The following is a 10,790-nucleotide window of genomic DNA, read 5'->3' as shown; positions in this document are numbered from 1 at the left end:
TTTTTTTGTTTTGGGCTCGTTTACATTTCGAGCTTAAAAAATTGTTCATGTTCGGCTCGTTAGACTTAACGAACGAGCCGAACACAAGCTGCTTAACGAGTCGAACACGAGCTGTTCGCGAACAACGAGCCAAATTGACAGCCCTAGTGCTACCAAACACCTCATGAAGATTTAAGGTTGAAGTACTCTGTGGATGAAACTTCATTTACATTGGAGAATGATCAAAATGAAAAGTTGTTAATTACTGGCTTTAATTAATTTTGTTTTGGAAGATTTAAATACACACCACAATTTCTTTTTAAATATAGACCATAACAAAAACAATAAGTGATTATCCCACTAAGTAGGTTAAGGTACATGAATCATTTTTCTCAATTGCGTCCTAGTGAGTGTAAATATGGACCAATAGAAGTAAATTTTTTGAGGTTATTTTGCTTCTTTTATTAATTGATACAAAATAGATTTTCTCCCTAAAAAATATATTTCAAAAAATATATTAATATATGTTTAAATTTTAATAACTAATTTCTAAAAAATCAAAAAAAAAATCACCACGAGAAAGCTTAAATATATACATTAAAATTACAAATTCCTAAGGCTTTGATTACATAGCAGTGAAAAAAAAAATGCATTTACTAACGTTGTCTAATGTGGAATGGTGTGTGACCATGGGGTTTATCGATTCGACTCCCTTCTTGGTTGATCACGAAGTTGGCTCTGCAATTCGAATCCTTGTGGACATAACTTAATTGCCAAAGAGTTCATTGTCGATCATCAAAAACGTCATCTACCACCAAATGTCATTTTTGACTATCGAGCTTCATCGACCACTGCCAACTATAGCTTAGATTGGCATACTACGACTATTTTATCCTCTTATAACAATAGCTTTTGTAACCAACAACAATTGCTATAGCCTCCAACTATAGTTTTGATAGCTCTATTATGGTTGTCATAGCCATAAACTATGACTTCTATAGTCAACTACAACTTTTATAGTTAATTACAACTATTATAACCCTACCACGATAATTGTTGTCAAACTACAACAATTATATTTCTACAACTCTTATACAATCACATATGTTGAGTTGTTTCTAAGCTGTTATAATTTCAACATAATATTATAATATTATCTTTCTTAATATATGTGAAAAGTAAATTTATGTACTCCTGATCCCAAAGTTGATTATTTTAATTGAGTCAGATCATGTGTTTTTTTTTTTTCATTTTAATATTTTTATATAACAAAATCATATTGTCTAATCCCATGACTTTTTTTTTTTATGTGTGTGACTAATATTTGTGCAACATTAAGACATTAAATTAGCTGCACAATAAACATCAATGTCTCTTTTAAGCAGTTAAATAGAATGTCCAGCATTCAAATAGAAGAAAATTTAAATGCCCATTTAATATCTATAAATAGTCTTTGTATTTCTTACATAAAATTTTATCAATATTGCTTGGCATGCAAAATAGCTATCTTTAAAACTTCGCTTCTCCAAACTTCAATTTCTTAGTTACCGCATATTTTTTAATTTATTGATGTGGACCAACAAACTTATCAACTTCCAACATAACCTATGCTGATAATGCGCATTGATATTAACCTTTGACGATATACCTGATCCATTCATCATCGATTGATGCTAAAAATATGAAGAAAAGTGCCAAAATGTTTCTCGACTATTTATATGAGGCCGTTTTAGTCGAAGAGTTTATAGAAGTGTTAAAATAGTTTTCATACTCTTTAACTTAGGGATGAAATAATGCAAATGAAGGGGCATTTGGGTTCAATTTTAAAATAATTGGAATTAGTCCGACACTTTTATAAAGTTTGGGACAAAAGGATCACATCCAAATGCTTGAGGACAGTTCTGGCACTTTGCTACTAAAATATGTGATCACTCAATGATTCGGTATGCTCATAAGACATGTTAATCTTTGTGAGCGTCTCTGAAATGAGCCTTATTAGATTATGTAGTTGTATTTAGGTATACAACCACATAAATCTCATGTATTTACACATCAAACATTTAAAATTTAATATATACATTTATACACTTTATTGCTAAAACTTATGTATGAAAAGTTATATTTCACTTTTAAAAAGTTCGTAAGGGTAGCATTTTTCATTTACTTTCAAAAATTTGCAGGGCGTATATGTAAAAATAAAAGTCTAGATGTTGTACATGTAAATATATAAGATTGTGTGGTGTGTAAGTAAATGCCCCAATATATATTTCTTTTAAAAGAAGTCCATGCAATATCTTACATGTGCTTTAGATTTTAAAAGCTCGGTTTTAATCAAGTGCTTATCCAAAAATAATTTCTTAAAGATAATTTTAAAAGAAAGCTGGGAAAAAACTACTATTATTGGATGCTTTTCATAAAAATAGCCCAAATTTGTTAGTATTTAGGAGATGTTGGGCAACTTTTATTAGTATTTTTGACACGCCTATTGAATATGTTCAGAATGGCAGTTCGGCTCAACACATGTGATACGCCACCAACAAATTATCATAATCCAGCACGAATCTCGATGCAATATTTTGAGCACAAACATTCACTTCGATTACGAGTCATCCGGAACTCCGATTTCAGCAAAATTATAGTCAAACTGATTGGCTCGATGAAACGGACCTAATGATATAAAAGTTAGTCCAATCCGAGTCAAATCAGGCTCGGATCAAGTCATTAAACCACATGCATTTGAAAGGTCAAACAAATGTCGAATCCAGCGAGTTTATAGTCGAATCGAGCATCTCAAAAAGACGAATCCAACGAGCTCAAGATTGCTCAATTCCGACATCGTTAAGGCACTCAAATGTCCATCAAACGTCATCTGATCAAGGGAAGCTCTCCGGACCGTCCGATCAAAATGGTTCATATTCCTGCATTAATTGCACTCAAAACACTATAAATAGAGCCTCACCCCTCACATGAAGGGGAGGCTTAAGAGAGAACTTGAGGCTTTGAGAAGGAGCTTAAGTCCAAGATCATCCTCGCCATCGTCGATCGTCGTCGACCACCACCGACCGTCGACAACGACCTTTCATTCTGCCAAACTTGCCTTCATGTCCTCTTTCTATTGTAACTTTTTTATCCTAATTTTTTCATACTACTATGACTTAACACCATAGCATATTATAAGTTTATTTTCTTACTCTGTGACATCTATTTCCTTACCCATAGAGCATCAATGAAATTTATAAATAAATTCAAATTTAAATTTGTATCACATAAATATTGATATAGTTAGGAAATACAAATTACCCAAATAAAAATTTATCACACAACTAAAATTTCATTGATTAATCTCATTAAATGATTATGTGAATTCAATTTAAATACAACTTTCTTACTTTATAACAACACTTTTACTAAACTCTTAACCAAGGTGCATATTGGGCAATTATAAAGCTTTTTATTAGCAATATAGTCAATATAATATGTACTTTCAAATCCATTACTCCTTTTTTCTAGAATTAAACTCATCATCCTTATTGATCTTCACAACATTGGATCCCACATCATCTTTTTGAACTCTTCTCTCAGTAGATTTGGACATCTCCAAGCCTCACGTCACTCTCTTCACCCAAATCCAACCATACTACCGCCTGATCTATCATATCCCAAACTTCTGTTATTCCCAATCCTCCTATATGACTCACACCAATCTCGTAAATCTCATGACAATTTTATAGTCTTTACCCAAATCTCTTCTAGATTTGTTTCATCCCAAGTCACACTTTCTATTACAATCAACGACACAAATCACTAAATCCTTAATCTTGTCCAAATCCACATCCATATAGTTATTGTTTGACCATGAAGCATGGCCTATTTGAAGGGTTGAGCATTTTTAGTGATATAGTAATCTACTAATGTAGTTTTAGACTCTATATATATATATATATATATATATTCACATTTTTATGTAATTCATCAAAATGAAAAAGTAGATCTAAAGTTATTAAGGGGGCTTTTCCTGTGAGGGTTACTTCCTGGGTCTTTCAACTCATCATTAATGTGAGAGACAGTTCACTCATATATTGACCTCATTTATCGTGTTAAAGCCCAAATCACTACTCATAAAGTTATTAATATACATCAAAAATGATTTGATCAACATTTATTTATGATCAAGCATGAATCTTGATGCATATTTTAAAATAAATCTCTCAAATTCAAATTCATGATTATCTGAGCTCCAATTTCATCAATTTATTATCAAATTAAGCGTCTTGGTAAGACAAATACATTGACTCTAAGCTCGATTAAATATGGGTCCAATCAATAACTTAAGCCATTAAAGTATAATTGGTGGCTTTGACCGTTGATTGAGTGCTCTACTGAACTCAAAAATTTAAATTTTATAGTCAAATCGAGCGTCTCAATGAGAGAAATTCAATTAGCATAAGATCACTCAATTTTGAGATCATTAATGTGCCCAAACCCTTAAATAATATTAAGGAAAGTCAACATTAATTGTCATGTATTGCCTCATCAAGTCATAAGGAAAGTTATGAACCAAAATACCAAAATACCCCTCTTCTAAAACTTATAAATATGAGAGTTAACTCCGGCGAAGAAGCGAAATTTTAAAGCTTATTCTATAGAGATGACTTGAGGAATAACCACCGTCGTCTGTAGCCACTATTCACAATTAACTTCCGGCCTCCGTACCCACTAACTATCTTTGACCACTGTCTGCTGTCACCACGTATTAACGTCAACCACAGGCTGTCGAAGACTATTACTTGCAACTGTTGTAGTTAGACTAGAGTTGTTATTGAATTTTCTGACACTTGAATTTTGTGTGTGTGTTCAATTTTCGTACAATGCTAAGACAATAAATCACTCTGCGAATTTAATTTTTGTCATGTAACAGTTCTCATTTATTTACATATGTAGCACCTAATATTCATATTCGCGTGCGCAACACTCAGTTTTTAACATCTACCATGATGACTATTTTCAAAAAATAAAATACATTGTTTCATGCACAAATTTATGCCACTAATTTATATAATCATGTAAGTGTATGCTTGTCACATTGGCCTTGTGGTTGGCTGTTTTGTCTTTCAACTGTAATATCTCGAATTCAAGGTCTTAGAAATGCGGTGTCCGTAAAAAATTAAATTAGTGTAAAGATCAAACTTTACGTGGCTCATTGCATGCACATGATGTTTATATATATATATATAAGAAAAACAGTTGTGCAGGAGCATATCATATAAATAGTTTTGTGAGATATGATGTCTATATGTTTGAGCCTTTTTAAATATACAATATTTTGAATACTTATTTCATAACATTATAATTAAATTTATCTTGTAACATAATAAAAATAAATGGTCAATTAATAAGCTTATGACCACAAGTATGTAAGAGAAGTTGATGTTGGTCATAGAATTAAGTGAAATTATATTATTAACTACAAATAAGGAGTGAAAGCCAAATGATGTATAATGAAGAGGGTAAAACATCATTCCAAGCTAAAATTTAAAAGAATCCAAGTCATATGAAAAAGGCACACATGATGAATGATCGCATCAAGTTCAATAATTGGATTGACAACAAAGATGAAAAAATCTCGTTTATCTATAGCACATATTTAAGGAATAGATACACTCACCTATAGAAGCTTATGAGACATTTTATTCAAAATCTAAGGTCTATACTAGACAGTTTTTTACATGTTTTATTGTTCAGACTGTCACCATAGTACTGTTTGAGAAACTATTTTTTTGTTGTTTTCTAGATATTTCAATGGTAAGAACCTGTTTTTCCAACATGAGCTGTGGATATAAAGTTATCATGAAAAATTTAACTAGAGATTATATATCATTACATTCCAGAGGACAAAGCACTTAAAAAACCAATAGAAAGAGCATCAACACCAACCAACCCATAGCGTAGATTTTACTTAATATTATTGAATATTATAATTATTTTGTTATGATTAAAAAGTAATAATCGGACCAAAAAAATATTTAAAAAAAACTTCAAAACATATATGGTTTCATAAAATTCTCTCCACTCCAATCATATAGATTAACTCAAAGCTTCAAAAGACACCTCAAAGCCTTCCCATCTGAAAGCAATTGAAAGGCTTGGTTGATCTCAGAGAAGGGCAGCTCATGAGATATAAACCCATTCAGATTTATTTTAATTTCCTGCATTCAAAATAATCATATTAATCCTTATACTTCATATATAAATAGAACCATATAAATAATATTATTACAAGAAGATAAAATTTCATAACCACAAAAGAATTAATGAGTTGTATAATACTAACCTCAGTTAAGCACTTGCTGATTAAATCTGGCAACTGAGACTTTGGTTTGAAGTCGCCAAACACAGCAGCGACTATCTTCCTCTCAAACAGCTCCATAGGATGCAGCGGTAGTAATTTAGGTGATGGGTGGACTCCCAGAATCACGGTTAATCCCCAACCCTATGGTTAACCATCAAATATAAGAAAGAATTATTTGATAATTAGTGTATAGTCTAAACTTTCTCCAAGAGTTAAATATACAAATATTTTATTAAATATAAGATTACCAGATGAGTTGACAGAAAAGCCTCGCGAAGAACATCTAGATTCCCAGAGCACTCAAAGCTGTAATCAACTCCACCTTCTGTCAATTCCCTCAGCACCTGCAATCCACCATTCATCCATTAATGATGTTGAAATTCTTATCTGTATTTTAAATGCTGCTCATTTGGCAGCTAGAAAATTTTAATGCTTGTGGTCCGTAATTGCTCTGTTTCTTAAATGTTGAACAAATCAAATTATGCAAAAAGACCAACACAACCATATCATTAAAATAAGTAAATAGATAATTTAATGACAACCTCATGTAAGGGTTTTGTGCACTCCATTGGGTTTATGAAATCTGTGATACCCATTTCTCGTCCTACAAAAAACATAGAAAACCAAGCAAGCGGTGGAAAGGAAAGATTAGCTGAATCGATAAGAAAAAAGGCTTTAAAAATTAGATTTTTTTTTATTAGGATAAGTTTTAGGACTAGTTGATATATTTTTAGATAAGAGTAATATAAATTTTAATTATTTTTTCATATATGACACTCATATGATCAATTCAAATTCAAACATTAAGAGAAATGTTAATATAAGTTGGTCAAAATAATCTAACATAAATATTTTACCGTTAAATAAATCTAAATAGTATTTAAATTTGAAAAATATATTCATTTTTTAAAAATTATTGCAAAAATAACTTGAAGAGATGTCCTTAGTGATAAGTTTTTAATTATATTCAACAAAAAAAATTAATAATTATGATTAAATAATTATTTTTAGTCACAAATATTCCTTGATAATCATCAATTCCTACAATTAAAAATTAAAAAAATATTGCTAAAATACATTACTTATATTTTTTATTTTTTAAAAAATATTATCACTCAAAATTTGGTAGAATATTAATTTTGTATTAGGAAGATAACATATTTATTGGTATATAAACATAATTATGTAGGTACAAGGTTAATCGAACAGTTTATAATCCAATATTAATTACTAATTAATTATTTTTCTTATTAATTTTAATTAAATGCTAAAATCTTAAAAAAAGAATTAAAAGGACGAATTCTCAACAATGGAAGCACGACTTTCATTTAATTTCTTAAACCTATATTTGTGCTTAAGAATTTGTTTTAGGAAAATTTACATACATACCACTCAATGCATATACATGTATTTACATATCTAACCCTCATACTTAAATTTTTACATACATGCCCTCTATCAATGCATAAAAAGAAATGATGATATTTTATGTGAAATGAAGATTTGGATGGTAAATATAAAAACAAAAATTTTAGGTATTCGACATGCAAAAACATAAGAATTGGGTGGTTTGTATGTAAATGCCCCTTTTTTATTATTTCTCTGAACTTTCTCGTGCAGTACCGACAGATGATGTAATTTACTGAAGAAAAAAACACAGAAACTTCTTCAAAATATTTAATGTTACATTTGTCTTTATTCATATACTTCAGCACATGATATATGTTTTTTAAATTTCTATTGGTTTTCTAACGCAATAATTATAAAAAGGTACCTTTCACAAACTTATTTGGATTAATGTCAATTCCAATGATCCGGGCAGCTCCTCTCAGCCGTGCTCCTTCGGCAACCTATTAAACATCGCGCCCCCCATACCATTTAATAATTTAGATGTTTGAAACGAATGTAATTTACATTTTGTTTTGGGGCAGATTATAAATTTTAATATTTTTACAAATATTAGCAAAGATCCTCACAGCAAGACCCACTGCTCCGAGTCCGAAAATTGCAACCTTTGACCCCTTCTCCACGTTGGCTGTGTTCCACGCCCCTCCAATCCCTTGTCATTTTAAGAAGGGAAAAAAAACAATTTTTATTTACTTTTATGTATTATAGGACTAAAATGAAATATACAATTAATCAGGGACTATTGTAATATCTTGCCAAACAATATTTTATTTACACTTTCATACCCGTAGAGATGCCGCAACTGAGAAGGCACATTCGGCTGAGCGGCGCGTCGGTGGGGACTCTCACCACACAGGCGGAGTCTATGACCGTGTATTCGGCGAAGGTGGACGTGTTCAAGAAGTGATGAACGGGCCGTCGCTCTCCATCGGGCCCAACCCAGTAGAATCTGACCCTCCCGTCGGCCCGCATCACGCTCCGCATTGCGTCCACCGCGTAGCCGGCGCACATATTGGTCTTCTCAGATCGACACGCAGCACAATCTCCGCATTCGCCGTTGAAAACCGGCACCACTCGGTCACCCGGTCTCAAGTCCTCAACGCCCTCCCCCACGCTCTCCACCACCCTAAATTAATTAAATGAAGGTAGATTAGTGCTTAATTAGCGTTTTAATTATAATTAACATGTAAGCATATATAAATTATTTACCCCGCCGCCTCGTGGCCCAGGACACGAGGGAAGACCTGTTGTTGTTTGTTCTGCGCGAAAAAGATTGATTTTATTATATTAGATAAGATAAATTAATATGAAAACAAGCAAAAACAATATTAAACATTTTATTATATTTTATTTCGGCAGATAAACATTTTGTTATATTTTATTTAAATGATGATATTTTTTAAAATTATAAATAAACTTCTTAAATTTCTAATTCTAAATATTTTCCCATTTATAAGTAATATTTTTTAAATATTAAGTCTGTATTGAACAACTGATTCATTCTTTACAGAGTACTTACGCAGTTCTGAGTGCGGACTCCAGTAATATGCACTCACGTGGAAATTATTATGGGATTTTTGACGTGAAATTGTGAAGGCTATTGAGGAGTTATTGGGGGATTATTGGGCGTTAATGCAGGTGATATTAAAATGAAACTGATGAAACTATTTGGTGGTTATTGGAGTAGAACCGCAAAGGTTATGAAGAAGTTATTGAAGGTTTATTACGGTGTTATTGGAGTTAATGCCCCAATAACGCCTCAATAAACTCAATAATCTTCCCAAATAATCTTCATGAATCCACTCTATTAACCTTTGAGGTTTCACTTTAATTATTTTTTAGGTGAATCCAATATAATATTAACACAATAAGGAGGTATATTGCTAGAGACCACATGTAAAGCTATGTAAAGCTATGTAAAGCTACATAAGTATTCAGTACGGGATAATTTCTCCTAACTTTGTTAGTACCTCGCCCTTCCAAGCGCTGAGGTCGGTGTGGCAAATCGAGGTGAAGAGAATTCGAATCCGGACTTCCATGCGCTGAGGAGGCTCCACCTCTATTTCCTCCATCTTGAAGGCTTCTCCAGGTCCCCAAACCACAGCCGCTAAATTAACCACAGAAATTAATCAATTAATCACTCATTAATTGAAAAAGCTCTTGCAGCTAAAACACTTCTAAAAAAGTGATTACGATCCTAAGTGTGAATTACCTTTGCATGTGATAACTTTTCCGGCCGTTTTATCTCCGGCGTCCCCGTTCTCTCCGGCGTGGAAGCCATTGGTGTTCTCTGAGTTGAAGCCCGCCATCTCTGTTATCCTTCTGTGTTTTCTGTGTGCTATTCGCTGTGCAGATGGGGATGGCCATAAATAGGGAAGATAGTATGGATGGGGATCTAATTATCTATGGTCATCTAGCTGAATTGGTTGAGGAATTTATTAATCAAATTTGACCGAAATTAAATTTTAGAAAAAATAGGATAAACAAAATCATAAGTGGAATCCAATCAGTCCAAGTCATTGGGTTTAGCCAATTTTCTTTTCTGAAACCAAATTAGTACTTTAATTCAAAGCAGAAAACAGAACAACCATAACTTCTAGATTTTAATGGAAGGAAATTTACATAACCAGCACACAATTCTTACGTATTTACATTATCCGCACCCAAACTTTCAAATTTACGTTGTATAGCATTTTGGTGTTTTAAATCTGTGCATTAGAATGTGTATTTCACTTTTAAAAGGTGGCAATTAATAGTATTTTTATTATGTGATATTGAAAATTTGAGTGGAATGTGTGTGAATATAAAAGTTTATGGGTGAGACTTGTAAATACATAAGAAGAGTATGGTAATTATGCAAATGCTCTTTTAATAAATCAATTAATTATATTCCTTAGATTAATTTTTTTATTAAATTTAATTAATATACAGTCTGAATATGAGTGAAATTTTATGTCAAAATAACTTGGTTTAATTTAATTAATTTACATATGTATCACTCAATTCTTATGTATTTACATATTGGCATCAAAATTTTAAATTTTACATATATATA

General features: G+C 31.8%; 1 protein-coding gene across 2 annotated transcripts in view; it reads right to left on the bottom strand.

Annotated features, from left to right (window-relative positions):
• Window positions 1-10,113, bottom strand: part of LOC110019013 (alcohol dehydrogenase-like 4) — a 41,854-nt gene extending 31,741 nt beyond the window's left edge. The window contains exons 1-10 of one of the 2 annotated variants that reach the window (XM_020716529.1): window positions 9,948-10,113; window positions 9,706-9,842; window positions 8,945-8,994; window positions 8,521-8,861; window positions 8,305-8,387; window positions 8,103-8,178; window positions 6,871-6,932; window positions 6,577-6,672; window positions 6,311-6,469; window positions 5,993-6,185 (exon numbers count right to left, since the gene is read on the bottom strand). In XM_020716529.1, the coding sequence (XP_020572188.1) occupies window positions 6,069-6,185; window positions 6,311-6,469; window positions 6,577-6,672; window positions 6,871-6,932; window positions 8,103-8,178; window positions 8,305-8,387; window positions 8,521-8,861; window positions 8,945-8,994; window positions 9,706-9,842; window positions 9,948-10,044 (1,218 nt within the window). In that variant the 5' untranslated portion in view covers window positions 10,045-10,113 and the 3' untranslated portion in view covers window positions 5,993-6,068. Of the gene's footprint in view, window positions 1-5,992; window positions 6,186-6,310; window positions 6,470-6,576; window positions 6,673-6,870; window positions 6,933-8,102; window positions 8,179-8,304; window positions 8,388-8,520; window positions 8,862-8,944; window positions 8,995-9,705; window positions 9,843-9,947 lie in introns of those variants that run through there. The other variant, XM_020716528.1, reaches the window with a different exon arrangement.
• Between the last annotated feature and the right edge of the window lie 677 nt (window positions 10,114-10,790).

This window comes from Phalaenopsis equestris, unplaced genomic scaffold (assembly GCF_001263595.1).
Source record: "Phalaenopsis equestris unplaced genomic scaffold, ASM126359v1 Scaffold000038, whole genome shotgun sequence".
Taxonomy (NCBI): domain Eukaryota; kingdom Viridiplantae; phylum Streptophyta; class Magnoliopsida; order Asparagales; family Orchidaceae; genus Phalaenopsis; species Phalaenopsis equestris.
This window is presented reverse-complemented; position numbering and strand designations above follow the sequence as displayed.